Genomic DNA, 15967 nt, shown 5'->3' with positions numbered 1-15967 from the left:
AATTTAGGAATAATAATCTTGGTCACAATTGTCATACCCTTTCATCTCTAAATGCCATGATACAATGATTATATCATGTTCACATTTTATCAGCAATCACGACATCAATTGGACGTTTCTGTGGTAATGATCCCTTCACAAGGCTTTTTAGTCAAAATATGCTAACACTTTTATAATAAACACTTATTTGACCATGTCCAAAATCTTTAACCATGTGCATACCTTGTAGGCTGAATACAAAGGGAATTTAACTTTACGTTAACTGGGAAATGGCAGTTATTTTATAGTCCATAGGACTGCATGCAGCCCCTACCCTCCCTCAGATGTAGGTGGATGCCATTAGAATCGGGACCAACTTGTAATGATTCAAATATTACACATCAGGAGATGTAAAACCTGGGGAATTGAGCTGCCAATACACAAAGCTGGAGAGCAAGAACACTTTGCAGTCATCTCATCTGCAGGCCAATGTGCGGATAGCTATGTGTGCGCGTGCGTGTACGTGTAGTATGCCAAGCAGTGCTAACTCACCCAGGGAGAAGCCTTCCTTATGGACCAGCCAGACTTTCTCAGAACCGTACCAAGCCTGCTCTGCTGCTATCTGCTCCTCCGTCTTTACCTAAATGACAAAGAGACACAAAGTCAGCAAGGCATCATGAAGGACACGAGACAACTTAAAGTCAGCCTGATGTCTTTTTGCAACAGCTGGTATGTCCAGTTCAGCACTGGCCCTAACGAAAGGTGGAGCATGCAGTGGATAGCAGTGGACTCCTTCAGTGTATAATAATAAGCAAAGATATCTTAAAGGAGGCATCATTCTTTTTTTTCAACGTTTAAAACAGCTCCCTGGTGCCTTAATAAAAGGTCCGACATTCTTCCCATTTATGATGTAGATTAGCTGCATTGTCACATCGCAATCTTTTGGCAGCTAACAACAGATTTCCTTGGTTGCCTAATTTCATTTGATGCGTTAGAAGGCACGCCAGAGGCACTATTTGTATACAAGTCCATTTCCCATAATGTCCCCTTTAAGATAGACATGATTATCGATAACAAAAAGGTGACTAGGGCAAACTACATTCAGCAGGCAAAATGGGTAAATACAACACAGCACTGGACAGTGAATGGTGATTATGGGACAAGTGTGGAGATCTACACACAGGCGTCGTACAGGTCAGACCTGGGACTGCTGAGAAGCAGCACGAGATGCCTGAAGGAGGGCTACAGGGTCCTCTTCCACTGATCCCTTTTGGCCAGCAAGAAGAGGTCAAATTTCACAAATGAGCAAAGAATATAGAAAAAAAATTAACATGTATAATAGATCAAGTACACTAGTTCCTAAATCTGTAAAATGCCATTCCCTGATAAAATTGGACAGAGCAATTTATGACCTACCTTCTGGAATATCTACTTGAAGTTGAATATCCCATTTTTACTATGTTTGTGTATTTAAATACAGTCGAGACACACTACACTCACATCTGAAAGAGAAATATTGTACATGCATAATGAGAGGATTAATTCATCCAGTTTTTGGTTTTGTTTAGTTTTTTAGAGATATGCATTTCATGCAAGTGTCTCCCATCAGCTCAGTAGTTGACTGGGAGATACTTTCTTACGTACAGAAAATTACTGTCTCTAAATGTTGCATCATTACCTGAATAAAAAGAGAAAACAATATGTAATTTGTGTTTCATAAATTGAACACTGAAATCCCAGCCCCACCCACCCAAAAAAAAAAAAAGTCTGGGATAAACACTATATAACTTGACAGAGCAAAATTAAATATATATAACTTGACGGAGCAAATTAAAACGGTATACTCCAAATGTGAAATGAGCCTAATACAGGAATTATTGCAGACAGGGGAAAACCCACGCAGGCACGGGGAGAACCTGCAAACTCCACACAGGCGGGGCCGGGGATTGAACCCCGGTCCTCAGAACTGTGAGGCAGACGCTCTAACCAGTCGGTCACCGTGCCGCCTCTGACGACCCATTCAAGTAGAAATTCGGCCTCGCCTGTGTGGGTTTTTTCCGGCGCTTTCGGTTTCCTCCCACATCCCCAAAACATGCAGGGTTAGGTTAATTGAAGGCTCTAAATGGCCCAAAGGTGTGAACGTGAGTGCCAATGGTTATTTGTTTATATGTGCCCTGCAATTTGCTGGCGACCAGCTCAGTTTATACCCTGTCTCTCGCCCGAAGATAGTTGGGATAGGCTCTCGCACGCCCGCGACCCTAGTGAGGATAAGAGGGATGGCAAATGGATGAATGGGTTGCATAAAGCACTTCTTAACAGTTTGAATTCTTTCTTTAGGGTTTGGACGTTGAGAAGACAAGGTGAGACTTTTTCATTAACTGAAATGGCAGATGTTGCCCAGAGACAGGACAGACGGAATTACTTCAGTCGAGACTGGAATGATAAAGTCAAGGGGGCTTACTTTACACCGCAACCACAGACAGGAGGGTGACAAACACGCTGCTGAAACGTTCCATTTCTGTGTATCTTTTTAAAAATACACTACTAAGGATGTAAGGCATGGCAACCGAAGGTTAAGTAGCAAGGCAAGTTAATAGAAATATCTTAGCTATGACAACCAGTAGAATTCAACATGCTGATTTGGTTTACTTTTTGTAAGAACATAAGAAGAGCAGTACGGTGTGTACAAGATATACCTGTACACCATAAAAAAAGATCAGTGCAAGCAAGACAAACAGAATGCAAGACACGTCACACCATGCAAACGGAACAGTAGACATTTACATGGGCGCTGAAGATCCTCATTAGCCGTTTTTGAGCTTCCTCAGTGTGACTGATTGGGGTCTCCTACAGGTCAAACAGCAACACATTTACTCCAAGGGCACTGGTGCAAACAATCGAAAACTAATTGTAGCTCAGCAGACAGCCCAGTGCAAATGAGACAAAGACAGCACGTCAATTTTATACCGATGTAAGTGCCTCCCAAAACATGACCAACTATATACGACTGAAATTAAGAAGTGTGACAACCCTTAGTCAGAAAATGTGATCTGATCTTCATCTCAGTCACAACTACAGACAAACACATTATGTGCTATCGTTCCATGCTATTGTTCCCGTCTTTGTATATTTGTTGTCGTATGATCTAGCGATGTCACGACGGTTTATTGTGTAGCATTTGGTTGTACAAATGGTTCAGGCAGTGCCAAGAGTTTTTTTTTTTTTTTTTGGCTTTCCAAGTGAAAAAGGAATACGTGACCAGTAGAAAGGCAAAGTCAATCGACAGGGGACGAAACGTGGTCAGCTATGGGTGCCGAGCAAGCATTCCAAACTGTGCTGATCACTTGGAACCGGCGTGTTTTGAGAAACACTTACCAGAAAGCACTGGGTACAGAGGTAGAGGCTGAAACCAGCTGCGGTGCCAACAATTTTTCCTCCGGCCTTCGGGACCACCACCGCCAGCAAAAGAAGTAAATCTCGCAGCCGAGAGGTGAGCATTTCCTTGTATATACCTACGACTCTATTATGGTGACTATGCACTCGGGAGTAGGAAAAAAAGACCCACGCAGTACTTTTCAGTACTGTCGTCTGTACTTTTGCCTCTATGGCGAGCCGACAGACACCAAGACTTTGTGCGCGGCGTGTTATAACGCTACTCGAGCGAGGGGCACACAATATATAGTAATACCGCATACTATGTAAAAGCTTGCGCCGTGTCACTGCAACATATATGAATATATATTTTTGAACATATAACCTGCTACCTATTCTTCTTGATGGAGAAGACCTGGTCGAATCAGTACTCAGCAATGTATGCCATCTCGTCGTGAATGGTGTTATTCCAACTTAAAACTGATCAGCTATGGTCGAGGAAGCATTTTTTTTTTATCACTTTCAAAACTTAATCGAGGGCCGCTCTGAGTGTGGCCGCTGGCCCTCGCCAAGAGAGCGAGGAGCATGTGTTACAGAATATATTTGGCTCCAGAGATACTAGTACATTCACCTCAGGGTGAACCTCAACCTTCACCTCAACACTAATTACTACAGGTCTACAGCGCTACTGAACTCTAATGTTGGTCATTATCATGGTGGAACTTGGAGATGCATTTCAGCTACTGAAAGGTATTGACAAACTTGTAAGGTTGTTGTGGCATTTATTGATTTCAATATTTACTGGCAATTTCAATTTGAGTTCCCCAATATTATAAAACAGCAAGGCTCTGACTGCTACCTTAATATACCTTTGAGTTTTAAATAAATAAATACGTCAATCGATCGATCTAATGTCTTTTGGTCTTTTTAGTAACTATGAAGCTATGCCTTGAAATACACATTTATTGGTATTTTAGGGAGGAGGCGATCGATGATCATGAACCCAGGAGCCCAGGACATTGACTGCAAAGATTTGTCATCCAAATTTGAAAGAAATCTGCTTGTTTTACAGTTGTCAATGTCCAAATGGCATTAAAATTATTGTTAAAATGAGGTATTGTCAAATGGCTATAATTTCTCAATGGAAATATAAAAGTCTGCACTTCATGGCCTCACTGTAAAAAGCCTCATGCCAAAGTTACCCAAATGGTATCGCAAAAAGTTCAATCTATAAGCTGCAACTCTTTTGCCCAGCGCTTTAAACAATTATGTACCTTATATGTGGATTCTGTTTGTATTTGTCGTACGAGTGGCTCAGGTGTGGAAAAAAGTTCCTATTTTTGTAAAATAAACAGCTTACTGCTTGTCTGTGTTTGTTGTTTCTCACTTAGTTCATCAGGTAAAGGAAAGCATGCTCTACTGCAGTGATTCTCAAAGTGTTTTACTAGTACCACTGGTGGTCCAGGGGCTCCCTTTATTGGATTTATAATGCATAACACTACACAAAAATCATAGAATGTCAAACCTAATTTATTTTATTTTGATAGGGAAAAATTGAATGCTAAGTTATTATTACTACTGGTTTGTAATTTCAAACCGACTGAGAGGCTGTGGCTCAGTAGGTAGAGCGGGTTGTCCCGTGACCGAAGGGTCTCTGGTTCAAATCCCAGCTACGACTGTCCGCCTGTCAAATTGTCCTTGGGCAAGGCACTGAACCCTAATTTGGTTCCAAAGGGCCTGCCTTGCATTGCACCAGTCGCCCATTAGTGTGTGAATGTGAATGTGAGGCTTTGTAAAACGCTTTGAGCACTGTGATTGTGTGTACATAAGGCGCTATATAAGTGCAGTCCATTTACTATTTCAAATAAGTGTGTGTGGCTAATATAAGGCTCATACAGTATAATATTTACTTAAAAGACCCAATTGTAAGGTAGTCTTAATAAAACAATACCTCTTGTTTTCTGACAGTTGGGTGCTGAACGGGACTGATTTCTGGTGGAGGCAGTGGACCAGAGCTGACACTTCGATCAGGAGGGCTCACTTCAGAGGACTCATTGATTGAGATAGAATGACATGGAGGATATAGCGAGGTAGTTTTTGGGACTGGTGCATCGGTACGGATGGATTTTGTAGAAGCTGTTGGTCTAGTAACAGGTATAAAGCCTGGAGGCGGAGACAAAGGCGTAGACTTGGGTGGTGGGATAAAGCCAACAACCTGTGGCAAAGATCTGCAATGGGAGGGCTTGGTAAAACGTGGAGATGGAACAGTTTTATTTGACGGCATGCCTGTTCCAGACACAGGGACTACTGGAGACTGTACTGGAGAACATAGCTTGCCCTCTTGTGACTTTGGAGACATTCTATCCTCTTTCACCTCTTCTTTGGTCTCAATCTGTTTTTCCTCCTTTTGATTTTTCGTATCTAATTCTTTTGTTTCCAGATGGTCATCCTTACGTATTCTTGATCGAGGTTCCCTTGTCCTTCCTCTCACTATTAGGTGGGTCAATCCTTGAGAAAGGTCATCTTTGTCTTCTGTTTTGACCGCGTCATGTTTAAAAGAGAATGCAGACATCACAGGCCCCCTGGACACAGATGCTGGAGCTGGTACGGTACCATTTTTGGCTACCTCTGAGATTTCTGATTCATGTGTTGGTGCAGTTGTCTCCTCTACCCCTGAGGGCAGGACTTTCCTGACAACACGACGTACCACCTTCACTACTTTCTTGCGAGTTAGACCTTGATCATCTGTAGAGTCTGGCAAGCTGTTGCATGGTGCTTTGATAGTTCCTTTAGCAGTGCCATTGACTGTGGTTTTGTTCACAACACCATTGTATTCTTGATTACCATTCATAACTAGGTCTGACCGCACAGAATAGTGTCTTGCTTCAGGACTCCTCAATCGCTCTGCCATCTTTGATGACGGTGATGAGCTTTTGAAGTGTTCTGGCACTTTAACAGGTGTTCTGACTTTGGGTGGCGAGGGACTCCTGACTCGACCAACCACCTCTGAAGAAGCAACAACTGGGGGGCTCAATGCCGGGTATAATCCCCTTCCAGGGTCGAGAGCAGGCACAGATTGGGCCCGGTTGGACAGCCCATCACTATCTGACTACTCGGAGAGGAAAAAGGGGAGATGTAAGAAGCAAGCTCAAGTATGATGCAAGTATGATATTGAATTCATAATGCATAACTCTACACACAAAAATCATAGAATGTCAAGCCTAATTTTATTTTGATAGGGAAAATTGAATGCTAAATTATTGCTATTATAATTTCAAACCTACTGACACACCTAAGCCACACCTGGATTGTTATGTTGTGACTAATGTTATCTCACTACAAAAAAAAAGAAGACAAAAATAACACTCACATTTATGCTGCCTGGCTTGTTCTCCTCTTTGACCTAAATAATTTAATACAAATGAGAGCATATAAAAACCTTACTACTTGGCATAAAGCACTGTCCACTAACCAGTGTAAAGTTGCAATACCACAAAACATGCATCACACAAACTGTGCTTGTCTCAATTCTCTTTCTCAAGTGAAGTAAGACAACTGTAACCACCCTTAATTGTAGGTGCATCACCAAAACGCATTTAACTTAAATGAATTAAATGTGTGTACATTTCAACATATCTGACTGTCTGACACACAAAGGCCACAACTGACAAGTGTGTTAATACAAAACACCATGCTAGGTTAGGGTGCTTCGTGAAATTTCCAAGTGAGACTTCCCTTTTTCTCCCAGAAGGAAAAGCGAGATGAGAATGCCATGTTGGTTTATCTGCTGTCATAGGCTGTGGGGTCAGGAAGAATGTGAAAATGAAAACAAATTAGTATCTCTGCAATATATAGTCGATAGAATGTAAGACCATTGATGCAAAGTTAGAGAACACCCAATCATTCCCAAAGTGGATAGCGCCCTTGGCAGGGCCAATTTCAATACTTTTTCTGTGTCACTTGACGTGTAAGGTGAGAACAAAGAGTGACGGTTCACTTCCAATCAAAACATCATACCTAAAAGTGGCCGCTCCAGACGCTGCTCCAGTCACGTTACACTGTGTGCGTAGGAGAGAGACGAACTCATCACTTTTCCCTCATCTACTTACATTTGTATGTTTTACTTTTACCTTCTTGAGACTATTTTGAATTTTTGAAAGCAGAGTAGCTGCGTTTTCGAGGCTACTAGCTCCTGCCGGACACTGACGAGGCTACCAAATAAACATCAGTATGGACCCGTGCACCACTTGGGCCCTTGTCCTTGAGAGGCTTTCCCTGCTAGAGGGACGTGTCCGCCAAGAAGAGCTGAATAATTTGGTCACTGTAGATGTGGCAGGCACACCTGATAGTGTAGGTTGTAGCCAACGTACTAGCCCTCTAAGTATTAGCATCAAGCGGCTAGCTAACCGTAGTGAGCCTGTTCATACGCATAAGAGATTCCCTCCTTTAGCTAGTCCCGTTCCTTCTCTATCAACTGGCTAGTCAGAGGTGACTCCATCAATCGTAACATCAAGCTTAAAAAGCCAGCCACTGTAATGAGCATTCCTGGGGCCAGAGCACCCAACATTGAAGCTGACCCGCATTAGCCCTACACACAAGCATGGGGCTAACAACACTAGCTACTTGAACTTAGTGATACACGTCGGCTCCAATGATACAAGGATGAGGCAATCAGAGATTACAAAGAGGAACATAGCTAGGTTGCTTGTCCTATCTTCTGATCAGAGAGAGGGCTCGATTACATTTACCGAATCAGAGGCTGTTGCTGTTTGGGTTCTGCACGGACCAGCTGGGACAAGAGCTGAGGTGGAGACGTGGCCATTGAGGATTCTGTTGTGACTGACCGGGCCAGATCCTGAGGCAGAACCACCGAAGGAGTCTACCCTGTGGCGCCTTATCTCTTTATATGGACTCTTATGCCATCGTCATGAACATTGTATGTGATAAATGTTGCCCACTCTGCATCCATTGCAGCCTCCCCAACACACACCCATCTGGGGTCCCTTCTCAAAGTTTCTTTTTTCCCCCAAATGGGATTTTTAGTTTTTCCTCGTCCGATTGGGGGGTTTAGTTTAGGGGCTGTTGTTAATCATTGCCAACTGTGGGCCTGTGAAGCCCTTTTGAGACTATTTTGTGATTGAGGGCTATACAAATAAACTTGACTAGATTTGACTTCCAGTGTACGATGATTGGATGATTTTTTGCTGTGACAATGCTCGAACACTGGGGTGTAATGGTACACATATTCATATACATGTGTTTTCGGTAAGGTACACAGGCGTACCGTATTCCCACATGAAATATCTACTCAATAGATGTCATGTATTGAGTAAGCGACAGGACGTGTAACTGCCTGTACTCTAGCCACATGTCTGCTCTGTAAACAAATATGGACAGTGCTGCTCACTCTTTGGCAAGTAGGTGTCTTGGCTAGTGATATGCTTTTGGCAATAGCTCTAATTATTTGACTGGCTGGCTACCAGTCCGCAGCATGCCCCGCCTCTAGCCCAAATGTTAGCTGACCTCATAGGCTCCAGCTTACCCTGATGAGGACCATCAGTCTGGAAAAGGGCCGTTGAACAGTATGTGTTTTGGTGCGAGGTAACAAAGTACTAAGTAGCTTTTTCAGGTATCTGTACTTTACTTGAGTATTTATTTTTCTGGCAACATTTACTTTTACTCCTTACTGTTTAAACAGAACTATATGTACTTTCTACTCCTTACATTTTAAAAATGAGCTTGTTACGTTTATAACCTAAAGTTAGTGACAACGTGGCGTAAAAAGGAGAACGCCGCCTAGACATCGTAGATAAAACACTCCCCTTTGAGCCGCGGCCCTATGGCGAAGCTAAGCTTGTGGGGGCACAGTGTAGGCAAATTCCATCTTTGTGGATGGACGTCATGGTCGCAAAACAAAATAAGGATGCCTGCACATTGTGCTGCGTACAGTTGCACATACGTCATACAGTCACAAGATAGTTAACAGGAACAGAATAACTTTTCATCTGTAAGAATTTCTTTTGGCTCTTTTGTGCCTGCAATGAATGGCTCACTAGCTGTAAATTATGTCACGTTTGAGCATAAACATATTTTCAATACATTTATTTGCCCACTGCCAAAACATCCATCCATCCATCCATCCATTTTCTGAGCCGCTTCTCCTCACTCGGGTCGCGGGCGTGCTGGAGCCTATCCCAGCTATCATCGGGCAGGAGGCGGTGGTACACCCTGAACTGGTTGCCAGCCAATCGCAGGGCACATACAAACAAACCACCATTCGCACTCACATTCACACCTACGGGCAATTCAGAGTGTTCAATTAACGTGCATGTTTCTGGGATGTGGGAGGAAACCGGAGTGCCCGGAGAAAACCCACGCAGGCACGGGGAGAACATGCAAACGCCACACAGGCGGGGCCGGGGATTGAACCCCGCTCCTCAGAACGGTGAGGCTGACGCTCTAACCGGTCGGCCACCGTGCCGCCTTGCCAAAACAAAACACACACAAAAAAATGAAATTAGACATAATTTGCTCATTTTCAACGGTTATCATCAAAAAGTGAATAAGATAAAAGATAAAAATTTCAGCTTTTAAGTCCAGATATTTACATCGAGATCTGCTACACAACCCAGAAGATTCCACCTTTTGTTTGAACTCGCCCATTTTTCAAGTACTGGAAGTGACCGACTGGTGTGTGTTGTTGCCCACGTCTTATTACTACATTCATTATTCATACAATAGAAAGCACTTAATTCCTACTGTCAGTTTTAGATTTGGGTTTTGTCTGTGAAGACTGCATTTATACTCCTTAGCGGTACAACCAAAACAAAAAACAGCAAACTGTATATGGGTAAATAAACAAGCCTCTGCGAAGCTGATAGATGATATAACAGTCAACTTTGGCCATATCCAGTATAACCATTTGGGTTGCCTTTTTATGGCAAACCCAAATATTTTTCAGTCTACCTCCAGCAAAAACTTACTTTTCCAATAGCTTACACTCTCAGACACTCTGTAGCAGCTAAGCTTTGCTGCAGGAAACAACCACTGGGTGTGAGGAAAATACACACGCACACACAACAGTGCAAAAATGCTTGTACATATTAGACATGTACAATCTATACTTCCTACACTTGTTTTTTTCTTGCTGCTTACATTACAGTTGAAACGCCGCTCTTGTATTTGTTTTTTCACTTTGCTGGTTGCTTCTATTATGTGGTTGGAATGGTCACTTCTACCTGAGTATAATGCACTAAGGTTTTTGAAAATCAGAAGATGGATTCCGGAGAAATTGAGTTTTTTGTTCTGGAAAAAATGGGGAACATTTTTGTGTGGTATCGGCTGCAGAAAATGAGGTTTAAAATAAAATACAAACACGTCTTCAAATTCGAGTAAAACAGTATAGCTTGATTATATTTCCTTGACTCTTTAGTTACATTTGCTATTGGGGAAATTGTCCGAAAAACGTGTTTTTTTTTGTTTTGTTTTTTGTATTAAATTGATGGTGGCGACATGTCACGTTGCTACTTCTATATTAGTGTACATTGTGAATATTGCTGCTGTGCAAGTTTAATTTCCCTCATGGGTTGAATGAAGTACCTTCGTACCTACCTACATATGTATGTAACGGACACGCCATTAAAAGATGACACCCAGCACCCCAGTCTCGGGTTACCGCCGAGGTAGACGACCACGTAGTGGCGAGATTCAACTTCGCATACAGACGCTAAGTGACTTACAAGCCAAGAGCATCAAAAGTGAGACACAGACATTTAGTTTTGCACTCCGACGCTAAGTGAATTACCAGCACCAGTAGCATCAAAGCGGAGACAAAAGACACCTGGTTTTGCACCAGACCGCTCAATGAATTCACTTCCACCTACCAGCCAGACCGGGACAATGGACGGGGTACAAGCGAGACACACAGGCGGCAGAACGCTACTGCAAAAGTGGGTTCACTAACCAGTCTTCACTGTACTTGACTGGGATCTAATATTTTAAGAACTTTACATGAACACCACTAGTGACTGTATTTCCGCAAACTTCAATGGCTGATGTCGAATCTGTTGTCAACTGAACCAGATGAAATGTTTCACCCCACAACACGAATGCCACATTGCAAATATTACAGTGTTCTCAACAATTACATAACATTTGAAACATTCATTACAGGGATTAAAGAGGATGGGCGTGTGACAATGCAAAGCGGAACAATGGTCTCGTTATCTTAAATCCAATCATGAATATTTAATTTCACTGGGTTTAAACCACAAATCTGACCGCGTGGCAAGCATTGCCACCGCCGGCGCGCCGGCCCACCTGCACTTGAAATGCGTCTTTTTCTCTTTGCTTCCTTTTCCTGCAAACCATCACTCGTGAGCACTCTTGCCAACCCCCGGAAGGTCGACCCGCCTGCCTGAATTGGTCAACACACGTAATTCAAACTTGCGGTCAACTAAAAGTACAGATTAGTGCATATTTGGGTTTTAAACTAGCAAGAACAGGAATTCCAGCGATACGCATTGACACCCCATGCTCCCGACCAATCTCACATCACAAGTCAGTTTCCTTTGCCAATGTTCATCTGTTTGTTTTGTGTTTTTCTGTATTGCTTCCCTGTAGATTTCCCATGTTAAATCATTAAATTTTCCATATAATTCACTACCCGCATTGTTGTGTGTGTTTGGGTTCGAGGAAACAACCCTCTGGCCGTCTAGAACTCTTATCAACATTTCAGAAAGTGTAGCAACCTTCAGATCACGAGTGATAAAAAGGTTTCTCGTCACGTCCCCTAAATTTTATCCACATAAAAAGTGACGTGGTGCCCCTTTTACGAGCTAAAATAGCTTGATTTATAACGCTGTAATTTAAAATTTCGCTAAACCAGAAGTAACGCAGGCCTCGCTTCCAGCTTAATATTTTCTCCAAAATTAATTACATTTTTATTCAACTAATGCACGCTGCAAGTATGTATCCAAGTGTTCATAATCACAGCAAAGCCTGTCACGATAAAAATTTTTTTAAAGATGTTATATTGTCCCAAAAACTATCATGATAAACAATAATATTGTTGATTTTTTAATGTCTCTGAAATCAAAAGAAGAAGAAAAAGGACCACCCTTATTATTTTTTATTTATTTTATCTTTTTTGGTTTTACATCAGTACTGGTGTTGTTATTATCGTTGTTGTTATTTTAATTTCATTTCTTGTTTCTCTATTAAATTGTTTTTCTTTACTCTGTGATATGGGTCCCCCTGAGTCTGAAATAAAGAATAAATAGCTGCAAGACCAGCCTGGTTTCCATGGAGCCTTCTATTCCAATTCTAATCGGTTTAGAAGCCCAAACCGAATGAAACTGCGCCATATAAACACCTAAATCGGAATACGCAAGCCGAATCCAAATGGAACGTCATTCGGTTTGACAGGGGTGGAATATTCCTTTCGCCAAACCGTTCGGAAGCAAATTTTCACCATGCATGCCGTCATTTGGACTACAGCCGGGAAAAGCTCTGTCTGCGTGTGTTTCGTCTCAACGTAAATGCGCGGTGATGTCATCATTTACGCAGGGCGTAAATATGGCCGCTCCGGACGGCGCATGTATGTGACGGAGATATTGTTTTTAGCTACTTAGAAGTTGTTTTTAATCAAGCCTTTTTTTTCCTAAACGCAATCATCATGTCACTTGACGCAGAGAAAGCGGTCGATAAAGTTAACTGGGCTTTCCTGTTTGCAGTACTTTGCAAATTTGGTTTTGGAGATTCATTTATACATTGGATAGCAACATTATACAATTCGCCGAAAGCAAGTCAGCACAACTAGGATCACTTCACAAAGTTTTACATTACAAAGAGGAACCAGACAAGGATGTCCACTTTCACCAATGCTATTTGCAATATTCATCGAACCTCTTGCTGCCGCTACACGTCAGAATGCTAATATTAAAAGGTATCTGTGCACGAGTGACAGAACACAAAATCAATCTATATGCTGATGATGATCTTCTTTACTTACAGGAACTGAAGTATTCTCTTCAGGCAGTCTTCAATCTCATTAAAACATTTTCACAAATATCAGGTTACTCTATCAACTGGACAAAATCAACAATACTCCCAAGAACAGCAAACTCATGGACTCCTGCAGATCAAATCCCAGATTACCTTATTCCTACAGGAAACATTATGTATGTAGGTATTAATATTTTGTCAAAAGTCACAGAGCTAACCAGTCTAAATTACACACCACTTCTGGAAAAAATCTCAGCTGATTTAAGACGCTGGAATAACTTGCCTATATCATTACTGGGAAGAATAGCTACAATAAAAATGAAGACCTTACCTCAACTCAATTATTTTCAATGATTCCATTTAAGACCACATTTAAATAGTTTCAAACCTTAGATTCTGCTGTAATAAATTTTTGTTCAAAAAATAAGAAAATAGAATCAGTCTATCCACTCTTCAGAAAAGTAGACAGGAGGGAGGCCGAAATGCTCCCAACTTGAAACACTATTATTTAGCTAACGAAATACAACACCATCATCAAATGGTTGCACCACAATGAGGAGTATGATTCTTGGCTCGAATTGGAACAAATAGACTGCAACAACATCAAACTCCCAAAATTCCCATTTATTTCCACAAGTCTTAAACGCCATAAATGCTTCAAGAACCCAATAATCGCATCCACCTTAACGGCTTGGTGGCAAAGTTTAGAATCTTCAGGATTTCAATTAGCTCCCAGTATGCTCTCCCCAATCTGGCACAATCCATCCATCCATCCATCCATTCTCTGATCTGCTTCTCCTCACTCGGGTCGCGGACATGCTGGAGCCTATCCCAGCTATCATCGGGCACGAGGTGGGGTACACCCTGAACTGGTTGCCAGCCAATCGCAGGGCACGTACAAACAAACAACCATTCGCACTCACATTCACACCTACGGGCAATTTAGAGTCTGCAATGAATGCATGTTTTTGGGATGTGGGAGGAAACCGGAGTGCCCGGAGAAAACCCACGCAGGCACGGAGAGAACATGCAAACTCCACACAGCCGGGGCCGGGGATTGAACCCCGGTCCTCAGAACTGTGAGGCAGACACTCTCACCGGTCGTCCACCGTGCCACTGGCACAATCCAGATTTCGAAATTCATAATATACCTCTTCATTTTAATATATGGAAACAACATGGAATTGACCACCTACATCATCTATTTAACAATAATGTTCTTAGGACACGTGATGAACTGTTCCAAGAATTCCGGGGTCGGTGCTGCGGGTCTGGGTGGGGCATATCTTCAATTATAATACAAAGAAACCACAGCGGAAGCTTAAAAACTCCACTGTGACCCAGTAAAACTGTTCCGGCATTAACAGAGATACAGATCCTCCATTCTGCTTGACCTAACAGCCGACCAAGACAAAAAAAAAAAAAAAAAAAAAAAACGTATAAAAACAATCCCAAGTACTATGCTGAATAGACGGCAAAGAAGACTCCATGAACTCCATAGATCCCCTTGCATACAGTATAAACAGTTGACCAGAGCTCTTCAATCCAAATGACACAAAAGTTTCCATGTAAACTCGACTACTGTGTGGTTGGTCCATTGAAGACGAGCCCTACACCTGTCAATCAAATATATGTTGACGTTCGCTGTAGTCCACTATTGGCTGAATACGTTGTGCCACTGAGGTTATGCTTAATAAACAGCTAACCTCCCCGTGTGTGTTAATGGGGGATTAACACACACAACAACTCTGATGTTTTAAACGACATCACCGAGGTGGAGCGAGCTGTTTAGCCACTTAACTCGTTAGCTCGCAGGCTAGTCGTTAGCTGACAACATAGCTCGTTAGCTCTAGAACATGACAAAAAGTTAACTTTCCCTTAAAAGTGTCTGTGTTGTCTGAATCTAGGCGTCGTACATGGAGCAAGGTTGTGGAGTATTGGATGTAGCCAACACCGGCAACAATGTACGGGTCCGCCGACTACTCGCGGCTAATGACGTAGCCGTCCAACTCTGTCAGCTCACTGTGTGATCCACACGCCAGCTCACCACAACAATGACAATTTATCGAGTCCGGAAAATCTATCGTGTCCATTTTATTTATTGAACGATAAGTCGAGATAGTAATTATCGTGGCAGGCCAAATCACAGCTGTGAAAATGTTCTTTCATTCATCAGTTGTGTGTGATGAGTGCGAAAACCAGATGATTGCCAAGACCGCAGGGTGGTTGGCTTTTGACACTATTATTATAGCCATGCAAAGAAATAATGCAACGTTTATCCATTGAAACAATTGAGGCCAGAGGAGGACAAATGAGCAAACCAAGATCCTAGTCAATCGGGTTCAGCCCTATTTATCTGAATGCACAGGCATCAATATCCCCCTTTAACGTTAAAGGCCCATCTTTCCTCATTTATGATGTATTATTAGTCACATGCAAAAATACCAGTTAATAGCGCTGACATGAAATTCCCCTTTATGTCATGATACATGTAGAGTGGAACCTCGTTTTAACGGACCCTGATTTAACGGATATCAGACATGTGGCGCCAATCCTGGTTGGAGGAGGTAAGCGTGGATAAACTTTTAACAGTAATTTTATATTGTATTGT

General features: G+C 42.2%; 1 protein-coding gene across 7 annotated transcripts in view; it reads right to left on the bottom strand.

The window, feature by feature from the left end:
• The window catches only part of myo18ab (myosin XVIIIA b), a 144760-nt gene that overhangs the window by 90660 nt on the left and 38133 nt on the right, over window positions 1-15967 (bottom strand). For 3 of the 7 annotated variants that reach the window (XM_061681854.1, XM_061681858.1, XM_061681856.1), the window contains exons 3-4: window positions 1181-1246; window positions 532-619 (exon numbers count right to left, since the gene is read on the bottom strand). In XM_061681854.1, coding sequence (XP_061537838.1) covers window positions 532-619; window positions 1181-1246 — 154 coding nt within the window. Of the gene's footprint in view, window positions 1-531; window positions 620-1180; window positions 1247-2763; window positions 2827-15967 lie in introns of all 7 variants that reach the window. The other 4 variants (XM_061681859.1, XM_061681861.1, XM_061681860.1 and 1 more) reach the window with 2 other exon arrangements.

This window comes from Phycodurus eques, chromosome 7, assembly GCF_024500275.1.
Source record: "Phycodurus eques isolate BA_2022a chromosome 7, UOR_Pequ_1.1, whole genome shotgun sequence".
Classification (NCBI taxonomy): Eukaryota; Metazoa; Chordata; class Actinopteri; order Syngnathiformes; family Syngnathidae; genus Phycodurus; species Phycodurus eques.
The sequence above is the reverse complement of the archived record's forward strand: the minus strand, read 5'-3'. Positions and strand labels throughout refer to the sequence as shown.